Here is a 22,939-nt window from a genome sequence, read left to right as displayed (position 1 = left end):
AATGAAGTGTGCTGAGCAAACACAGAAAGAAAAAAAATAAAAGCTACTTTTTGCCTTGCTTTGCTTGGAAATTAAAATATTTCTAAAGAGATCCACCCACACCAACAAAATGGGGTTTGATTCACTGTTCACACTGTTTTTTCTGAAGCACCTACATCTCTTCCTAGCCTAATCTTAGGAGAAAACTGGCAGTTATTTTTCAACTATGGAAACTTGATCACACTACAAGGGACTGAGAGATGCTCATTTAAACCCTGTTTCTGCAATAAGCTTCTTTATTTCCTTGCTTATAAAATAATTTGCGAAAAAATGTAAATATTATATGTGACTGCAATTTAGAAATTAGACTGAGAAGAAAATTATTAAATCTTTTTACAGGAAACAGGCTTTAATGTTTTCAAACGCAGCGAGATGAATGTATAATGCACCTCTTTATCTGTTTCACTAGCATGGCAGCAGCTGAACTAACCTGTGCTATAGTACAGCAAAGAGGGACTTTTATGGTGTCATTTAGGAAAAACTGTAGGTGTCTGTGCTTCTTTTTTTCTTCAAGAGTGTGCATTTTCAGAGTTAACATTCACACTGGCCAGGAAAGCCAAATGCAGTTGCCTGCTAGATCTTTTTAAGAAGCTCTGCAAGATAGATTGTTTGAATATATCAACATACATGGCATTTAATAGATAACTAGCATTTTAGTGCTGTTGTATGCCATGTTCTTCAGCTTTATAAAGGGGTGTGTCCAAACAGAGGACTATGCTAGAGAAGTGAATGAATTTTGAATTACAATTTGGAACCCACAGAAGTCTCTTTCTGAATTGCCTCAATGTTAACAAGGATGAAGGCAGTCACATATTCCCCTGCAACATTCCCTTTTTACCTGATGTTTTCTTACTGCCCGCGATCACCAGCTTCTTGAGCCATTTTTTTGGTGACTATTTAAGGTTTAAAAATAAAACTTTTTAATAAATTCCTGGCCAAGTTCATTGAATGTGAATTCTCTTAAGTGTGCTGAACACAAAGGGATGTTTGACCAGTCACCGCCACTCCTACAGCGTTGCAGCTGCTCATTTTGCAGAGTAGTTTAAACTGGTGATCAGAGCTCACCTGCCTGGAATATAAGTACCCCAGGGATAGTTTCCTCCACTGAACTTGTTCAGTTAAAAATCAAAGCTATGGGCAAGATTGGGTCAGGATTAAACCACAGCTTAGACCTAGGCTGAGTATTATGTTGCTCCAGTGTGGAATTTGTATATTCAAGATTATAAGACTGATGGATTGACAGTGACCATTTTTATAGCTCTTTGTTAAGGACACTCATTATTTGCAGGCACAACTTCAAAAACATGGTGGGATGGGGGTTGTTCCTCCTTCCTGCATCACATCTTTCTGAGTAGTTCAGCAACTCCAGCACACCTGAACAGTTACTGTTGAGTACTTCTGGAGAACATGGAAAATACTGAGAATCAAACAACTCACTTTTCCTTCTTGATCCAGGCCTGCTCTGCAGTGTGATCATAAACACAAAAAAGGCTTTCTATAAAAAATATTTTCAACTAAACCCCTTCTTAAAAAAAAAAAAGACCCCAGAATTTTAGTAGTAGATCCAAGTTAAATCCATCAAATCCTTATTCTGATTTCAGTGGAGCTGTTATAACAAATGTTGTCAAGGTTGAACCCCTACATTAGGTAAAGTAGTTGCAAACTATTCTTAACAACTACGACATAGGTTTCCTTTTGTTATTGTCATAATTTGTTTATCTGAACCTGAGCTAAATAGATAGATAGATAGATAGATTCAGTTCACGTCTGCATCCAAATGAGGTGAAACAGAACTTGTTTCATCAAAAGTTTCTAAAATCTTTAAAGGAGAAAGACTTTAAATAACTTTTTTTTTAATTGTTAATTTGTGTAGCAGAAGCTGTTTCTGTTCTATGTCAATATCACTTAAAATCAGTCTAGGATTTTTAATATTACCATCTTCAGCTTCAAGTATGTTTACTGCACTGCTGTGGTTCCTTCATTTGTTATGACTGAAATAAGATAAATGTTATGTAAAAAATTAGATTAAATAAATAATGGAAATGCACATCATTTCAAGCATGTATCCTCAGTGGAGAAAAGTGATGGTTCAAGTATCCCAATTACAGAAAATTCTGAAGTTTGTGTTTAAGTCATAATCAGATATAAAAATACTTTGGTCTGTTTAAACCAAATTCCCATATCTTGATTCAGATAAAGCAATAGATGACTTTTTAGAAACCCATCTATTGGTTGGGTTTTTTTTAATAACATTTCTTGTGGAGAAATACTGTAGAGTTTTACCTAAAAGATAACGAAATCAAGTCCATAGTCCTGACCCATGGAGGTTGGACCAGATAGTCCACTGTGGTCCCTTCAAACCTCACCCTTCATGTGATCTTGCATGTTACATGCTGGTAATAAATAGTACCTTTAAAATTATTACTTTTTGCATGTTATTCTGGCTAAGCTGATACTACTGAAATTCCTTCATTAACAGTATATATGTTTTCTTCCATTTAAAACAAGGAAAATGAGTGCTTGAATCAGGTTGAGAATTTTGCCATTTTCTTCACACAAGGCTCCAGTTTTCCACATCATTTTATTAATAAGGAAAACTGCACTTGGTTCACAGCATAGCATACAAAAATACATAGGATACTGTTTGTGCTTATATTGGAGGTACATATTTCACTTGACTTGAAAGAAAACAAAACAAAATTTAAAATTTGGGGATTACCTATGGGTTGTTTATGAAAAATAAGAAAAAATTCTACATGCCAGTGAGGATTTTTTTGAAGAATCACAAATCGTTGATGAAGACAATGTGGATATGATCTCTTTCTCCAGGTAGTTAGGGTATAAGTCACAAAGCTGAATCCAACTCTGATTTTATTGGATCAGAGACACATTCTTCTGTAACTCTAAGTAATCGTTCTGATGGGGTTTTATTGTTCATCATAACCTGAGTTATTGTGGGTTCAATTTCTGCTATTTTATCATTTACATATTAGTTTTGGTAAAATTAATAGAAACTGACTTCAATAATCTTCCTTGCTCTACCCCCCCAGTGAGTTCATCTTTTGGCATCTAAAAGGTAGTCTGCCAATATATCAGTAAGTGGTATTTCCTGGCAGCCAAATGGAATAACATTTTGTGCTCTCAGGTGATATTTCCTGAAGAATACTCAAGATTTCCCAATATTTTATTCTTCTCTGTATTGACAAAATCTACCTCTAGATAGAGGTATTTCCTGGCTCACATCCAAAGCTGTTCAGTTTGAAAGTTTACCCTGAAGTGTGTAAGGTATTTTATTTTGCTGATGTACCTATATGGCTAAAAATCATTAGTTTAATAATTTTGTACAGCTGAAAGGTCACCTCGATATTCTGAAGGGATTGAAATTCTCAGTTTTAGCACACTCATAGAAGTTGTGTGGCCTGTGTGCTGGCAGTGGTTACATGCACCAAAGGGTTCCCATACTCTCTTCTGACCACAAGTTGGCTGTTGACATTCTCCTACATGAAATACTGCTCCCCACTGCACATTTGTAGAGCTCTCATTCTCTTTAGAGATTCTGCATGCCATCCTAGTTGACTTACTGAAAATTTATTAACCGATATTTGCTAAAGACAAAATAGGAATGTTATGAAGTAGTTTTAAGAGGATTCCAAAGAGTCGATGGAATTCCATTAAAATTTCTTCCAGTTGGTTGTGGGGGGTTTTTTTGCTTGTGTTTATGTACATTTAAGATTATTTTCCTAGTCTTCATTGAAAGGCTGTTTCGTTGTTAAAAATGGTATCACATTAGTTAATGCTTTTGTTCTTAAGGTAATTACATTGATGACCAGAAGCAGCCCTATTGTGGTTTTCTATGCACTTACAGACTTCCCTAGTTTATATCTGTACTGTGAATTAGGTGTAAACTCAAGCTCAAAGCCAGTCCTTAGTATGAAGCATCCCTTAACAGAACATCCATCCATGCAATACCCTCTAGGCTTAAATGGTCCTTTACCCAGCCTTCTTGTACCCACAGTTTCAGAAGTTGTCCAGAGTTCAGCCTCTTCCTAGGCTTAGTTTTTGTCTAGCTGAGCACTCAGCAAGATTAAACAGGAAAAGCACAGGTCATAGGACTAAGCCAGCGTGTATCTGCCTTAAACCTACCAGTATAAATTCTGATCTGGGAGCAATTCTGGATTCAAGGAGACAGTAGAAATAAGAACAGAGGCTGTATGGGGATGTGATTGCAGCTGAGCTGTGTAGAGAGATGCTGCTCAAGGGAGACTAACAAAAAATTACATTGATAGTGTCTGAGTATGGGAAGCCAGAGGAGAAGACATAGAAATGGAGAAAGCTGCAGAAGAACCTGAAAAATGGCTTGAGGAAAGAAAGGAAAGGGACATTTGGGCTTATGGTGTTAGTTTTAAAACTGTAAGCAAAGAAATCATGTCCTGTTGATAAATTCCTATTGCTTACTTAAACAAGATTTTGGGCTCTAGGGGTTATTTGGCAAACAGTCCTATCAAAGAGCTGGTCAATCCTATCATTATTTTTCCTTTCTGACTGTATCATACCAAGTCATTATAGAATTATTCCTTCCTACTACCAACCAAAAAAATTCCCTGAAACTATTAAAATGTGGATTGCTTTTTATTTGTACAACCTATTTGTTTCCTTGTTATGTATCTCACAATTAGGCCAATTAAAAGATGAATCACTCTTACCTTCTGCTTTGCCAGTGCTGATGGAACACTTTTTCTTACAGGCAATATTTAAATTAAAGGAATCTTCTTCCTATCAGCTGTTTTACTTAATGTATTTCAAAAATATTCTATCATTGCTTTCAAACATTTTCTTGCTTTACCTAATCCTATTCTTAGGTCTAACTTTATGATGACATCCTTTTAGCATATAGGCTGTAAAAGTGCTGGTAGATGTCATTCATACACTATGGAATCTTTTCATAACCACCCTCTTTTGGCTGCTTGACTGGGATTTTCAAGGGAAAAAAATAAAACCAATTTTACAACTCGTGTCTCTGTTTTCATGCAGTACACCAACCCAACAAAATGTTAGGAAAAACATGTTCTTCAAAGGGCTATTCCAGGGAAAGGGTTGAGGGGCTATGATTTGACTGATTAAAAGAACAGAGAAATGTTTGTAACAGCAGCTCCTTGGTCAATGTCATTTCAGCACTCTGTTATCCCATCCACATTAAAAGAGATTATTTTTCACATGCTGATTGATACTAGTATACTTTCAAAAGTACTTTAGAAGTAGTTTTTTAAAGGTATTAACAGATGGATGTTTTGACTTCATTATTGGCAAGCAGCAGTAATACTCTTTTCAGGTGCATAAAGTCAGGCCAATTTGCTATACTGTTACTTATCAGCCTTTTCAACTTGTTCTAGCATCAGTTAGAGATGGGGGGAACCTCCAAAAACCAAACCTTTTTTTTTACCTCCTTTCCTTCCAATAAGACACGTTAAATTCCAGTCAGACCCTGAGGGGTAACGATTGTTGCAGGAACTTACTTATTTTAAACTGAATGTTCACTAATGAAAAAAAACCAACAACTATCTGAATATAATTTCTGTTTGTTACTTGTTTAGAAAAGAATCTTTTTTTTTTTCTCCTCTCTTACCAGGTGGCCATTGATGAGCGCATCAGGCAACTGCATGAAGCTCACAGGGATTTTGGCCCTACTTCCCAGCATTTTCTTACCAGTGAGTAATTTCCCATTTTTCTTACTCAGCCTACAACATAGTTAATTGATACTTTTGTAGCCATGTGCTGGTTATCGTTGCTATGAGTTTCAATTTTAGACTGTGTCGTAATGGTTTTCTTCTTTTTTCTTTATTCCTGGGTGCAGAGGACTGTTAAATATAAGTTCTATAAAATTCAGATCCAAGGTAAAACATCTGCCAGTATCAAGTCTCTGTGTCCATACATCTGTCACTGCAAGGCTGGTCCTCATTGTTTGAGGATTCATTTTTAGAACTAACAAATTAAAAATTATATTAAAATGAGTTTCTGATGATTTTAACCTTGAAAGGATTAAAAAAAACCCAAACAAACAAACAAACAAAACCAAAACAAAACCAAACCAAATTTGGTTTATCTGTTCAAAGAAATGTTCAGCTCCAAAAAGGGACAAAATAAGAGCTGCAAGAAAAATATTTTACAGGATTCGACACCTTAGCAGAGCAGTGAGAGGGAAAGTTGGCAGAAGAATGGCATCTAAGTAAACTTTTTACAACTCTGCATAAAATGTAACTGTCAGTAAAATTCCTGCTCCACCTCCACACACATTCTTTTATCAAGGATGTTTTGAAGTACACTGAAAGACAACTTGAAACACCTTCAAAGCTCCAAGGCAGTGAAGCTTCTCAGAGGCCATGTCTTTTCTATTGTACTTCAATTAAGGAGAGTAAACAGTAAAGCTTTATTTAAGAGATTATATCAGGAGAACAGAACATAGTCACGGGATAATGGTCTCCTACATGCAGAGGGACAAGTTATCCAGACATCAGAAATAGATGTTACTATTATTGCACAGCTACATTCACAGTGGGATAGAGGACAAACTTTTCTTCAGCTAATACTGCATTGTAATTTTAATAGGTTAACCATTTTTCCACTGAAAATCTCAATGGGAAACTGAAAAGTCTCAGCGGGATGAACTGCAAATTCAAAACCAGAGTAAATGTTGTGCCATGTAAGAATAATGCAGGCTGATTCAACCCTGCATGTTGTTTTATCAAATTATGATCCTATGAAGAAATGAGCCCTATTTTTTTACTTTTTTCAAAATCTCTTTTATTTAACTCTTAACCACTGGGAGTAATTTGTCAGCTCACTGTATATGCCTGCAAATTCAGACCTGTCGAGATTGAATGTGTGGAAGTTGTTATGGGTATGTGACATGAATGCAATATGTAAACAGATGCCTGTTTTTCTTATAACCCACAGTGCTGAAAGAATAAATTTGTAGGGTAAATTATACAAGCCTGGAAAAGACTAGAGTGACCTGCACTACATTATCACACCAAACAGCATGTCCTTGTTCTCTGTGCTGATGTCGAGTGCAGCCAGGCAATTTGTGTGATGGTTATGTCCTAGACCCATTCTGCCTTATTACTGATAAACTAGATCAATCTAAAAGTTGCTCAGTGTTATGATAATCACCTTTTTCAGCCCACCCACTATTAGTGAGACACTGAGATGTTATTCTTCTTTGTAACTAATTAGAGCCAGCAAAGTGTGGAAATCATTCTGGACACTTCTCACCACTTGAGAATCACTTCAGGAAAAGGAAGCAGGTGAAAATGTGTTGAATTTGGAAATAGTCAAATCACTGAGAAAAATGGACGTGTGTTTGTTTGTTTGCTTGTTCTCTCTCTCTTAGTTGTGTGTGCAAATACATATTCTTACCCATGCTTGCAAAAGTTAGGTATTTGAAGCTCTGAAAATATCTACAGAATCTTTCACAAGTATAAGTATTCAGTCACTGAAACTGCCATATCAGTTCCATCTTTCATAAGCACCAAATTCCAAAAGCCTCCAGTTCCTCAGTATCATGTAGTATTACTATGCCTGAGGAAAATGTCATGCTTTGACGTGCTTTTTATGTACTACCTCTGCTGCATCCCTACACGGATGGAAGCACATCTCTTGGAGAGATAGCACTGCAGGAGAGGGAGAACCACAGTCTTTGCCCTCTAGCACTAGTCTTTTTTCTGTTGCTGTACTTTTGGGGTTGAACAAGGCAAATCTGAGGGTTGCCAAACAGAATTGGGCAGGTCAAATGAGGGTGAATTTAATGGCTTGTAAATGAGCTTTCAGTACATGGCTAACAGAGTCCAAGTTGATCAGTCTAGCTGTAGCAACAGCAGTGAAGAGATGAATCATAGAAACTTTTCTGGGTTTATTTTATAAGCCCAACTCAGAGCATTTTTATCTAAGGAGCTGAGATACACATAAGATCAATGCAAACTATAATCAGTAAGGAAAATAAGCAATCTATTGGCTGATGCATACCTAGTTTGTATGCAAGTTATAATCATTTCATCCTCTAACTCAACATCAGCTTTCCCTCTACCATACATGCTTGCTCACCTTAAGGTGCAAGTGATAATCTTCAGCTCCCAACTGTGTTTATATCCTTATCCAAAAAATGGTCTGTTTAGACCATTAAGTAGTTCTGCAAAAAGAGTGGTACTGCAGTCAAGTTCACATAAAATCAGTGACTGTATTACATTTCTCTCCTCTCTGAAAGAAATAAATATGAGCTACTAATCTGTGGTAATTTTTTCATGTGTTTGCTATTATTTTATACATAGAAATTATAGCATCATCTGTCTGTTTCTGCTTGGTTTAAGCAGAAGCTGCACGGGGCTGTTGAAAACCTAGCACAAAAATAATGGGGAAGTGATGCAGGGACCTCATATTTGTCATGCCCTGTGCAGGCAAGGAATCAAGTGGTAGTCCCTGCTTTTAAGCATTTGGAGGCTGTTCTAAGGGCTATTCTTAGAGCTGTTTCCGAAAGAGATTGGAAAGAAAGTGTGAGCTAGAGAGATAAGGAGTGGAAAAAGGGGAAAAAAGTCTCCTCCTTTGTAATATTTTTACTTTAGGGACAATTTTTCTCCATTGCCTTTTCATGCAGTTCAACGTTCTTTTTCCACTCTTTCATCTTCCAAATGACCAGGTGACAGTGTTTATCTGTGCTGTTGCACAGGATAATTCAAATGTCTCCTGGTTGTGAGTTAAAAAGATAGTGACAAAGGAAAGGTGTGCACTAGTGTCTCTGTCCATCAAGGCTGTGGTGTGCCCTCAAGTATCTGAGGCAAAAGTGGCCCTTACTTTTAAAAACGGCCCCTACTTTTCTGCTAGCCCAGGAACTTGCCTCTTTCCATGCATTCTGCATTTTTTACTGGGCTCTATCACCTCAGTTTTTGATCTTCTGATCAGTTCTTCATGCTTCCCCATACTCATTTCACTCTGCCTGTCTCCACAGTCCCAGCTCCTCCTCAATTCATTCCTTACCAAGGACAGAAGCTCCCAGCATTCACAACAATAGTTGTTAAGATATATCTGATAAAGTTACTACATGTGCAAGACATTATATCATGAATTCTTGAAGTGAGTTTGTTTGTTTTGAAGGACTTGCTGTTTAATTAGAATTCTCTAAATCAGGGTGTAAAAAAATAGCAAAAATGAGATCTTTCTATTAAAGAGAAACTTGTAAATATTTAGCAAAGTAATTTAAAAAATCTGTGATCCTTTCACGGATGATGGTGCTTAATTTGGGAATTATATGCAGTAATTGAGGTGTGAAAAAAAGTATCTGCAAATTTCAAACATAATGCCAGCTCCAGAGTTCTCAGTGACTCCTCTGGAATAATTATACTATTTTGACTTCACCTTTATTTTTCTCTGTGATTCTGCCTCTTACATAGAATGGGATTCATTGTCTCTTGTTGGAGGACCCACCTATATGGGTGGTTATTACTTTTTCTTGAGATGCAATAAATGAGAGGTAGGATTGATGTCAAAATTGGTTTTAATATCATTTGCTGTGCTCTCCAGCCTCCTATCAATCCTGGGTTTAATGGCATAGTTCATTCATGTGCACTGCTTATGATTGCTGAAAAATAGAAGGTATTACATCTTTTAAAAACGTGAGCAAACCTTGTAATTTACTGTGCAGCCCCAGTATGAGCCATCTGTTAGTAAGTATAGCATGTCAATGAAGTGACTGTGTGAAATAGTGCTCAAGATATAACCAGCAATTACTTAAGACTGAGAGTGGAAGATTCCAGGCATTACTTGTGATTTCCAAGCTCAGAGAACATGGACTTTTGTTAGTGTGGAATAACCTGAAAATACAAGGAACAGAAAGAACATTTAGGTTTGCAAGGCTAGCAGGCGGATATGCATCTACCGAACATTTTGGGATTTGCATTTCCAAGGCTACGAGCTTTTGCTACCTGCATCCACCAGCACCAAACTGGTCAATCCACACCCCCAAATATATGCTAGGACCTGTATTCTAACTGTAGATACCTAACAATGCCTTTCAGTTTTGGCCTTGTAAGCAAGAACAGCACTGACTTCAACATGAAACAAGGCAGCCACAGCAGCTTTCATTCAGAAACAGAAAGGTGACTAATGCTGGGGCCAACAGTTTGTATTGCAAGATCATGATCAGAGTGCATCTGCTGCATTTTATATCAGACAATTGTTGCTTAAAAATAAAATATATGGTCATGGGAGTGGGCTCTGTAAGCTAGGTCTCTCTCAGGATAAGCTCAGAGCTGTTAAAGTTCAGATCGGGCTTTTTTTTCTTCTTTCTGTGCCTTTGTGTTTTCCTTCAGTTATTTAGGCCACTCTCCTGAGAAACTGGAGGTGTAGGTCTGAATTCCTTCAAGCTGGAAGAGAAGTCAAGTACTTACATCTCCCACCTTCTGTGTGAGTGATTAGATTATTATGAAAAGCAAAGATTAGGGAAGCTCTTTCTTGCACAGGCAGATGTCTTTGAAAGGGCAAGTCCTGCTAATTAAGATATCTGACTCTGAAAATGACAGGGCTCTATGACTTAAAACACTTCACCCATCCGTCTGATAGATTATTTTTCAGTGCTAGCAACTGCGTCTTTCTCTCTTATTTCTTATTGCATACATTATGTCATATTGTCTTTCAGATAACACTTTTGACAAGCAAACATTGAAGATTATGTCCATTCATCCATGTCTTTGGATAAATAATTTAATAATTTTAGATATGACATCCAATGTTTTGAATAGAAAATATTACCAGGTAGTAGAATAAAGATAGAGGATAAGTGGTCACTAAAAAAACAGCCTAACTGTGAGAACTCTCTGAAAGCAAAGATTTTATTATTGAATTTAAATATGGTCATATTAGCTAGAGGAGCCTGATTGCTAGAAAACTTTTGTGTAAATGCAAAATGACTACATGTGCTTCTGAAAAAGGAAAAACTATTAAAGTACCAACAAAAAATTCACTTCACAGGTCTTGCCCTTGTTATTATCATGGTGAATTTCTACCACCCCTGGGCACCAATTCAACCTCAAGACTTTTGGGATGAATAAATCAGATTTAAAGTTAGGAAAAAATTTCTTCAATCCATTTCTTCCTTATTTACAGTATCATGACCATAGCTACAATTTTTGGTAGTGCTAGCCTTGACCCGACAGCTAAAGGTTTTTAGAGTAATTAAACATTGATATATTTTGAAAGAATATCTTTATGCTTACTTTTGGAATAAAATTAGTAGAATTAATATCACAGTGAAAGTATGGCATGAAGTCACATGATCACCATATTTTCTTGTGAGCCTTAATTTTTTCATTATGTATTATTCTCAGGAAAACCACAGCAAATCTGTCCATAAATTTTAATAATTTTTTAAATTCACAATGAAATAAGATTTATGGAATTCTAGCTTTATATTTATATTTTTCTCTTTCCTGCATTATTGTGCTAAGTGACCCTTTCTACTATAATACATTGGATATAAACTTCTGAACAAAATTATAAAGTCAGTTTTCAAATGATGGTGTTCTCCCCCTCTCTTCACCCAGAAGCAAGCAATTTTTCCTTGTAACTAATGTCTAGTGTTTGTGGAAAAAGAAAGGCTTTCAACAAAAATATCTTAGAATGGTAGTTAAAAGTTATTTTTAACTCTTGGTTTTCATTTGTCATCGATTTAAAAATGCTGTGTGGTATTTATTTTAATGCAGAGAGGGTTTTCTGGGAGGGAGTGATTAGGAAAAATTCTATCTTATTTTTTTTATGGCAGCCTAATTAATTTCTTTAATTTATCCTTGGTTAGCAGGATATCCTATATTCTGCAATGCTAAATTATTTGCAAGTAATCAAATATTATTTTTTAATCTTAATGAGTATAAGACTCAAAAGATGGTTTATTGCCTATTATAGTTTTGTCCACTCTCTGAATTAGTATGTTGCTAAGACAGGTTTTTCCCCAAAATATTTTATACTCTTTTTGGAGTGATATTGGATCTGTGAATCTAAATGAAAACTACTTCATTTTTTTACACTGCCGGGTTTAACTCTGATGAATTTAACAATATGCCCATGGTTTCATGAGTTGTATGTTGTGTTCAGTTTAGGACATTCCTTTTTCCTCAGGCTCCAGGACTGGAATACAATAGGCATATTCTATATATATATACTAAAAAATTTCTGTTATATCTTGCTATGTAAGACCTGGCATATTTACCAAATATTTATTTTTCTATTAGTTTAATTTAATTAAGTCTACTTTGATCAATCAGCTTTAGAGATCTCATTTTTAAGAGCATAAGAGTGTAACAGAAGCTAGCCATATGAAGTACCTGTAACTTGGGGTATGTGGATCATTGTAGACTCTATCATTTTACTGTATTTCATTTAGTATTCTATTACTAAACAAGTAGATGTTTGTATTTTTTGCCATTTTAGAGTACTGTGACATTTAAGAAAATGAGCATTAGATGGATTGTATATTTCCTGTTAAAAGTGAGATTTGGAAACTTCTGGAAACACTGTTTGTGATTAAGGGTGTTCATTATTTAGATTTTATTGTATGATGTTGACCCTATACTGCATGTGATAAATCTGATGTTGGCCATAAAGATTCCAGCAGGAAATGCAAGATGGAAGGGCCTCTTTTATAACTCTTGTAAAATGACTGTTGTAATTGGCCCTGATCATGTGCTCAGCTTTTTAATGTTAATAATCCTTTCTTCAAATTGGTTAGAAGTGCTCTAAAAATGGTGTGTTCAGTAAATGTCTGCATGTGTGTTACAGCAACAGATGTATTCCAGGGAATACATTCCCTGGCATTCCAGGGAAGTAGTGAGTGTTTACTTGGGCTTCAGAACAGCAGAATCCAAGCTGAGAAGGGGCCCTCTATCTCCAAAATGCCCATGAATCCATCCCCATGTGCAGTGAGGAGCAGAATAGACCCCATGCTCTGTAGTCCTTATGAAAGGCAGGTTTTGATTGATGTTTCTGCCTCTGACATCGGTTTCTCAGCTCTGTGGTGCAATCTTAGACCTCGGTGCTACACAAGACAGTCTGATTGTTCATCAGTCTCACCTAGTTCAATAATAGATGCACATAATTTAGAAATCAATCTCTATAAATCTAGGGTAAAAAAAAAAATCTTTTAGAGGTGTATACTGGCAGTTGTTGCAAAGGATCTTGAAGAACTTGTAGATTATGCAAACACTACTATTGTGCCATTGTCACACAGGCATATGTTTTGGAGATGGCATCCTGCCAGTGTGTATCATGAACTGATTATGTTGGGGAAACATTGCTCTAGCATGTTCTCTAAGGAGGAGAAGCATGAGCTCCTTATAGTCTGTGGAGAGCAGTAGTTTTTAATTTATAATGGTATAATTTGAAAATAATTGAAATATAGTACTAAATGCATCTTCTTTGAAAAGTTAAGGTAGCTTACTGATGTGAACCTCTGATTCTTGGGGAATCAGAGTCTTTCCAGATGCAAAGATAGTCTTATCATTTCTTTCTCCCTTCCTGCCTTTATCTGAAGTCACCAACTCCTTACCTTGCTGTAGTGAAATATATTGATATCAAAACAAACTTTATATGAATAAATAATTTCCTATCTCTATGTTTGTATTAAGATATTAATGATGATGATGCTAGGTGGAACAATGTAAGTCATGCAGGTAGAGTTTCTAGGGTGAATAATTCCAGAGAATCATTATCACTAAAATGTGAAATATAATTAAGCACCTTGCTGAGTTACAGCTACTGTGGCCACCAAGCAGGGGAATGTGAAAGTAAAAATGAGCTTAGCTTTAACTACTATGACGCTGAAAGGCACATATAATAAATATAATAAATTTGTACCGAAGCAAAAAATAATTGAGAGGCTGTTTGTAACCGTGTATGGGCACCATGCACTGCTTCTTTGTGGTTTCTGTCCTAAACCCCACAGTGACAAATAAGAGTCAAAAGATTTTTCTTTGTATTTAGAACTGACAATGTACACTCATGCATGACCAGAATTGTGTGCTGACTATGTAAATAAGGATTACTGAGAGTAACAGTTAAATGTGGACATACTAAATTTACTCTTTGAATAACTGAAGGAGAAATAGTTTACTATCGGTAAACATACATGTATTTTTCATTATGTTTGTAGTGCTAAAGTGAAATATTTATAAGATTATTTTTTTGTAGTATCAACACAGGAAAAAATTATACTATCGTCCTCTTTAATATTTCATTCTGCATAGATTAAAATACTACTGAAGTTCAGAGAGCCAGCATGCCACTGTTTCATTATACATTCTGCAAACAAGTAAGGATATAGGTTTACCGTCAGGAACTGTGTTCATGGGCAAAACAAGTCTCAGCTGTTAGCACATGTACAGAATGAAAAACTCCAAAATGAAATAAATAACCATTTAAATGTATACATATGCAAATAAAATATAGGGAAATTTAAATTCACTCTTAAAATGCCCTATATTTTGTTGTAGTATTTAATTTCAGTCAACAGCATTGAAAGTAGCTCAGTGTATGGTAATGGGTTCTTACACTGTGCAAGCTCAAACAGTAAAACACTTGAATTACTCTTAGCAAACAGGAAATATCTGCTTCTTGAGTGCTGTAGCACACAGAGTTACTAGAGCATCATACAGCCTTTGCTAGCAAGACTTTTTAGATTGACTACTAAAATGGTCTTAACCATTTACCTGTACTAATTTAATAATGGATAGTAAACCTGTATTGATAACCAAAGATAAGAAACAGCAGTTCTCAGCTTCTGGGCTTCTGCCAAAAATGAAATGATTATTTTCTATGTGTAGCTGTAAAAAGTAATGCATATTTTGTCAACTCAAATTTATGCAAGGTTAGAATCATCCAGGAGACCAAAAGTGTATTATAGACAGCTTCACAGCAATCTCTTGAAGGAACACTAAATCCAATTATGCAGAACATCACAGAATTGTTTGTTATTCCTATAGCACTTAGCTCTCATGAAAGCAAAAGTATTTGTTCCCCTTCTAATGGATCAAGAACACTATCGTATGTGAGATTCTGTGATAATAAGTTATGACAGGAAAGCTCTTACCCAGACTAATTCAGAAGCAACAGAAGAAGTACATCTTCTGAAAAACACACAGCAATCTATTCTGTCCTTCGGGTATTGAAGTCAAAACAAATCTTAAAGGAAGAGAACTGTTGCTTGGTAGTATTCCCATTGGGAACATTAAAGATTGGGAGAGAAATATATAAGAAGGTCAATTCTTAGTTAATACTGGAGGGTATTTTATTTTCCAAAATGGTAATTTACTGTAATCTCATTCAAATTATTCCTCAGACAATACCAATCCCCATGGGTAAGAAACCTTACAATTGTCACTGAGTAAGCATTTGAAAACTATTCGATGGACCACATATTAGCACACAGGTTAGCATTACTGAATAAAAACATGCAAAGAAATCACCTAGTAATTGATAGCATAAAATGAAATTGTAATCTGTCTCTAATTCCTTGGCTTTTGTTTCCTAGTGCCATCTAGATGATGGAGAATATTGGATCAGTCCCCAAAATTGCATTTACAGCAGTTTATGAATGAATACAGCAGTAGAAAGAATAATTAAGCATCATGTTTAAGAATTTTGTATGAACCTGAAAATAGGGTTGAATGTAGGACATATTCCCTTACTTTAAGGTATTTAACATCAAGACATTATATAATATTCTATTTTTCATAATTTCTGCATTCCTATAAATGACATAACAGATTGTATCTTTACATCATTTGAGGCTATAGCAGTACACAGAAACCGAGCAGCTGCAGCTCAATGGACAGCAGCCTTGGCCTTCACAGCTCCTCAGTGTGCAGTCTGTGAACATTGAACAAAATGGCAGTGCCTGGTCTAAGAAGGAATATTTGATCATGTATAAATTAAGTGTATATTTGAGTGTTTGTATTTTCAAATGCATACAGCTATGCTCTTGCCTTTATGGGTCATGCTGCAGACTTCAATGGCAGGGCAGTGAGCTAATTTTCCAGGAGATCTAACACCATAATTAAAATTCTATCTCTTACACACTTTGAGAGTTACTGGTTCTCATGGTTCATACCTTTGAAATTTAATTTTACTTTTTTTAAGGATGCAAATCTGTGTAAATATAAATAATAGGAAAGCAATGACACTCAGCTTAGCTACAGGTGGCTGGTTGGAAGTTGAAGACAGCAGGACCTGCAGAGATGCTGAGGTAGATTTTTCAGAACTCCTTGGCCACCAGTAATCTGAAACAATATTATCACATTTATGGAGGGAGACTTTTCACAAGGGCAGGTAGTGATAGGACAAAGAGGAATGGCCTTAAGCTGAAGGAGGGTAGATATTCGGAAGACATTCTTTACTGTAAGAATGGTGAGGCACTGGAAGGTTGTCCAGAGAGGTTGTGGACTCCCCATCCCTGAAGGTGTTCAAGATCAGGCTGGATGGGGCTCTAAGTAATCTGGTCTAGTGAAAGGTTCCCAGCCCATGGTGGAGAGGTCAGAACTAGATGATCTTTAGGGTCCCATCCAACCCAAACCATTCTATGATTCTATTTCTTCCAAACATATTCCTTCCTTTCCCTAGCTTCTTAGCATTGTCCAAAACATATGTGAAACCCATTCACTCTCTTCCCAGCCCGTACCCTGTTCCCAGCAGCTCTCCCTTCTCTTCTGACCATCTAGAATGGCACCAGTTTCCCCCCTGCTGCTCTCTGATTTGTCTCCCCTCTGTGGAATCCTCAGCCTCCCTCCAACCCTTCTTCACAATTCGTGTGAATGCAGCTCTAAAAAAATAGCAAGATTTCCCTCTACAGCCATTTTTCTAAGCATGTTTCATCTCTTTCCTCCAGCTCTTGTTGCCCACACTCAAATATGTGGGCGAGGGAGGGGCACTATACTTCATTCTGCAGACTGACTTCTGCGAATCTGGTACAAAATATATGAAATGTGCATATAGGAAATTATTATTTGTGTGGATTGTGATTTGTTGACTGTTAAAGTACCTGCAGTTTGGGACTGGTGTTTTTAAAGTATCTATTTTGAATAAGAGAGGGAAAGAAAATAGACCCAAATGGTCAAGCAGCTGATTACTAGTTGTCTTGGTAACAATTACTTTCCTTTGTGAACAGTAGGGGTCACTAAAAAGAAGGGTTACACTGGGTGAAACAAACAGGCTTTTTTTTCCTCCACTACATCACTTTTCATATGTTTTCTGTTTTAATCATTATATTAAAGAAAATTCTTATTTTACTGCTTTTGACAGACAAAAAACTCCTAATAAAAAAACCACCTCTTGATTATGGCCTAATCTATAAATTATCTCTGCCTCTAATAAAACCTCTAATAAAAAATACTTTACAATTGTTTTGCCACAATGAGATTTATAAAACCTTTGTTACAAAATATTTTCATTATGCTGTAAGTTGATGTTGACATTTAACACTGTGATAGACAAGAGTGAGTAATGTAATTTCCTCTCTATTTGTTGTGATCACACTGTCATTTTTTTTTCCATTATTTGCTGTTATTGGAAGGCAATAAGCACAATTAGTAATGTGGAGAAATAAAAATAAAAGTGTTTACCAATTAGAACAAGTCAACAAGAGAATAAACAAAATACTTAGATGGTCTCTCAGTGTAACTTGTAAACAAGTGCATAATTCTGTTCTTATAAAGATGGAAAGTGCTGACCACACAAGGAAAGAAATAGAAGAAATCCCAGTCAAACACATTAGCAGGAGGAACGCTATAAAAGAACATACCAGAAAGAGAGGTTGCTTCCTCTGCTTTGTATCTGTTCTGAAAGCTTAACTCTCAAGGAGGTTTTTTTATATTTATCTTTGCAGCTGAATGAGTTCAGTTTCTCTCAGATTAGGACAGAAATTTCTGAACAGTAGGTTAATCCTTCCTGTCTTCATGGGCAACTGAGCAAACAGACCTGTATCAACGTGGCCGAGTGTAAAACTGTAATTCTAGAGATTAACATTGTCTTTCCTGTTTGACCTCCATGTTTCTCTCCTAGGTATGTTTCTATGTATGAATGTATGTGTGCAGTTATTTATTTATTTGTATGTTTGTTTGTTGTTAACAGCTTCTGTCCAAGGCCCCTGGGAGAGGGCAATCTCACCAAACAAAGTGCCGTATTATATCAAGTGAGTATAAATAGTAATTCATTCCAGCTATTTACATTTCTTATTTAAGAGGATATTTAGTAATTTTCTCAGATTATTGTGAACTGCTCCTATAGTGCCTAAATGGGAAGGACAGAAAGGAGTAAAGCATGCTGTACATTTCATAGAAGTGTCCTAGTTATTTAAAAACACTGTAGGATGCATTGATTTGTAAGTTGTTTGGGTTTATGCTACTGTAAATCACCTGCAAATGAAGTAAAGCTTCAGGGTATCTGGATTATAGTTTAATTTGTGCCATTGCCCACTGAACAGTATGTATGGCAGGTTTTGCAAAATGTGATACACTAGGAGTTTTTTTAACCTAGCAATGCACGTACTCAATACTAAGAATTGCTTTAGGGACAGTACTTGGTAAAGTCCATAGCTGGGGAATGACATGGGAAATTAGTCCCTACAGACTAATCTTTTATAGTTTAGTTCCCAAATTAAATTAGTTTGCTTTAAGAGATGTGCCTGCACAAAAAATGAGTAGAAATTTTTTTAGAAATCAACAACATGGAAACACCTGCTTCTTGTGCCCTAAACAGATTCACCACACAAAAACAACAATAAAGATGTTTTAATACATTTTTTCTTTTCTTTTGAGTTCTTTACCTGTAATATGCCTTGAACTACTTATATAATTTCTGAAGGAAAGAGGTGATGCAATACCTGCTATAAAGATGGCAATGCAAGTAACAGAAACATGGGTATTGTTTAATACACATTTTTACCTGATTCCTCCTTATATTCCCTAGACAGTTTTCCAACTCAGCTAGTGTCACTGAAGCCATCTGGTTGCAGTTAGTTGCAATGGCACTTCAGTTGCAACTTTCACAACGGGGTGAACTTCTACAGCAGCTTTAGAACAAGCATTTGAGTTATGCATGAAGGCAACTAAGTCTGTAGTGCAGTACCTGCCTGGTTAACCCTTGCATTAAATTTGTAATTTTTCGGATGTTTGCATTTGGCTATGAATAATGAAACAGTTACAAGGAAGCTGGAAAGCTCAATCAAGAAGGAGAGGCAATCTACCAGAGACATGCTGGAAAGCAAGTTGATGGTCTGGCATGTAAGAGTCAGTTTATGGCACTAATATGAAAGAAAAGATCCCCCTTTACTCTTTCACATGGCATGACTTGACGTTATGGGGGGAAGTTCCTTGTCAATTCTTAATGTTGGCGCAAGATGCATTTCATGCCTTGCTTCCCACCTCTCTTGGTGCTACTCACATCCAGCAGCCAAAGGTGACTGTTGACTCTGTGCAAAAATAGTCAGTGCTGGTCTTGCTTACTCCTTAATACTTTTTAGTCTTCTATACTTGGTCATTTACAAATTCCAAAGAATATATTTATTTTATTTTGTTCACCTTAGAAAATATTTTAATAGCCATAACAGTTGTAGCATTGTCATGCATCTTGATTTAGGATCCTGCCAACTATGCTAGTTTGTCACAAATCGGTGATTGAGATTGCTTAAAGAATCACTGTCAGAGACATTAACAAAAGTGAGTTTATAAAAGCATAGCTTAATAAAGTTCACTGGCAAGGTTCACTCTGTTACATCCTACAGGGATGAAACATAAAAAGGAAAATCGAGTTCAAATGTATTTCAGATGATTTACATATAGACCAAAGATACCAAAGGGTGAGGGAAACCCTCCTGTTGGGTCACGAGTTTGGGAGAAGACCCTCTTGTTTTCTAAACTCCTGATGGAGCTTAGCTGTGGCTAGGTCCAGTCTTAGTCTCAGACTTGGACCATGGTGTATGTTTAAAGGAATTAACTACATGGATTTCATTAGTATTGGTTTAGCATGCTATCAGCCACTTATTGAGGATCTGTTGTAAATAAGGGTCTCTCCACCTTGGTAAGGAAGGATTTCTTGGTGTCAGGTAAGGAATCTCAATCCTTGAGAGGGGTCACAGCATAAGGGGACAGTCACTGGTGTGCAGTCCAGTTGTAATTTAGAGAGAATTTGAGCTGGAGTCATCCAAAGATCGGTTGTTTATAGAAAGGTCTCTGCCTCAAGGAACAACCTTTAGAGTTGTCCCAGTGCAAAGGGAGATCACCACCATGCAGCCACGCTGCCTTGCAGGGAGAGCTCAGAGGAGGCTCCCTTAGGTTTTCAAAGTTCTGGGATAAAGAAGTTGACTCATAGTCAAATTTAATATAGTTGGAAGGGTATGCATGAGGCTCCTTGTACCCACAACTTTCTTTGTTCTTTGATAAATGAGTCTTGGAAAAGCCACCTGCTATTCACGCATTAATGATACAATCCATGTTTCACGCTCATGTGCATCGATGCTCACTGGGTCACTCTGCCCTTTTGTTGGTTCCCTAGAGGAGTTCTTGGCCTGGCTGCAGCTCAGACCCTTATTTCCTTTGGAGCCTGTACCAAACTATTGCTAGTTTGGTTAAGGGGTCAAGTGCATCTGTCATATGTTACTAGTTTAATGTAAGTTTAAATTTAACCACATCCTTTATAGAAAAACTTGCTGTTCTTGAGATGCAAAACAAAGCAGTTAAATTTTCATGAGTCTTAGTGAGCTGTTACATCTATTGCCTTCTCCAGCTGTCCTCAGTCATTTTTCTTTACATTCTTTCTCATCACTCATATTTCGTATTTACAAACAACTAAACTGTTTTCTATTCCATTTTGTCTTTTAAAAGCAGCATATTCTTTCTCTAATCTTTGACCTATTACTTTTCTACCAGTTGTTAATTCTCTAAAGAACTTCACAAAGACTAAGCTGCAGAGTATTGGTCTTAGCCTCCTTCATTAACCAGATTTGCTACACATTTTACTGTCTTCCATTTTATCTGCTTTTCCCTTGATGCTTAACTGTTTTCTCTCATCACTTTCACATTTGCAATGACATTGCACCCAGTAATCCATAAATCAGGCAGTGCTTAGTGCTGAATCTTCAGCAGTGATGTTTATTTATGGCTAGGTATCTTCAAGACTTGTGATTTTCCTGGTTCAAATTTCATTTGTATACAGCTGATTAATCTGTAGCAACTAGTTGCCTCTAAACCTATCACTTCAATAATTCCTTCTTGAGCTTATTCACACCAGTTGGTTGGGGTTTCTTTCAAATTGGATTGGTGTAGGCATCATTGCCATGGAAAATATAATTATAGACAGTGTACAACCTGTTTCAGTTGTTCCCAGCCCCTGCCATTTGGTAGTTTCTTGGCCTAGTGTCAGCCTCACGAAAACTGCCTTTTAATGGCCTTTGCAGCATTCTGGTGGATTTCCTTTCACCCTTTCATGTGCTTCCCTTCTTATGGAGATAATAAACTAGGCCAGAATTTCAGCCCCACCCTTCTCTTCCCCAGCAAACTGAGGAAATCATTTTTGTGTTCCAGGACAGCAGAAGTATCCTGGCTTCCCAAGCAGTAAGTGGACATTGCTGCCTGGGCACTGAGCACTTGCCCAGACCACAAGGTGTTACTGAGTTAAAAACCCCTGTTTTGCCTGTGAGATAAAACATGTAAAATTGCTCGAAAATAACATTTTATCCAACCATTTTTTTTTTATTTTTTCTTCCTTGATATATTCCCTGTGTCTAGTACAGAATTTATAGGTCTTATTAGATTACAAAAGGAGAAGACTATAAAAGAAAATATTTTTCAGTTTAATCAGTCCTGTTCTTTGAAGACCTTAATCCTACTCTTACTGTAGTGCAACCCAGAAAATGGGAAGGCGGAAGCAGGCACAGACATGTCTGCACTCTCTAACAATGTTTTAGGTATTCATTAAAATTTCTAAATTTAACTTTTAGAAGACAAAACAGGTAATTACTCTACCTTAGAAATCTGAAAAGCAGATGGAAAAAATGCACACCTCAAAGATTACTGAAAATGCGTGAAAAGATTAAAAAAAAGTCTCAAATTCTAAAAAAGACAGATACTAAAGGCAGAGAGGCTGCAGATTTTAACATTGTAATTCAAGTTAGATCACATTTTAGCAGAACTCCCCCCCCATGATGAAAGGGATCTCACGTGTGCATGCATGCACACGCATATTCTTATCTTCCAATCGAACAGGTAGAGAAGCTGCTTCAAAGCAGTGACAGATAACAAAATGAAATGTCTACTTTCCATTTTGCAATACCAACAGAAGTGTCTGGTCCTGCTGTATAACCCCATCCCTCTGCAGTGCCTGTGCTCCTATGGCACGAGGGGATGTTAAGCATCTGTCCTGTGAACCATATTTGCATCTCTTTTGTGTGTGGCTTATACTGTGCTCTGCAAACTTGTCCATTACTCCGTGCTAGGAGGTCTCTGTTTCCTTGGATTAAGGGGGAGGAGTTGGATGGAAGTCTGCAACATACTTTCTCTCTAAAAAACAAAATTCTGTAGTCCTGCCACCGTGATGTGTTGAAACTTAGTAGGTGTGACTTCTATATTTGTACTAATCTTTGACATTATTCTCTCTCCGTGTATCTGACTTGCCAGTTAATAGTGTCTGTCTTCTTACCCTCTTGCTGTGCCCATTCTTTTGAAGGATTTAAAATGCTTCTGCAAAAATACAGTAGTCTTTCATCTCAGCGCTTCCCACAAAGGAAGCGTTCCAAGTTATTTCCCAGCCAAGCTTATTTTCTTATACAGATTATAGCAGTTCACTGAACTTTGTCCTGCTGAGGACAAAGCTGGATTCT

At 36.7% G+C, this 22,939-nt stretch overlaps 1 protein-coding gene across 16 annotated transcripts in view; it reads left to right on the top strand.

Moving 5' to 3' along the window:
- Positions 1-22,939, top strand: part of DMD (dystrophin) — a 1,059,271-nt gene that overhangs the window by 926,046 nt on the left and 110,286 nt on the right. For all 16 annotated transcript variants that reach the window (XM_064646827.1, XM_064646828.1, XM_064646820.1 and 13 more), the window contains 2 exons: positions 5,666-5,744; positions 18,196-18,256. In XM_064646827.1, the coding sequence (XP_064502897.1) occupies positions 5,666-5,744; positions 18,196-18,256 (140 nt within the window). The remainder of the gene's footprint in view (positions 1-5,665; positions 5,745-18,195; positions 18,257-22,939) is intronic.

This window comes from Pseudopipra pipra, chromosome 2, assembly GCF_036250125.1.
Source record: "Pseudopipra pipra isolate bDixPip1 chromosome 2, bDixPip1.hap1, whole genome shotgun sequence".
Lineage (NCBI taxonomy): Eukaryota > Metazoa > Chordata > Aves > Passeriformes > Pipridae > Pseudopipra > Pseudopipra pipra.
Note: the sequence above shows the minus strand (reverse complement) of the source record. Positions and strands in the feature narration are given on the sequence as shown.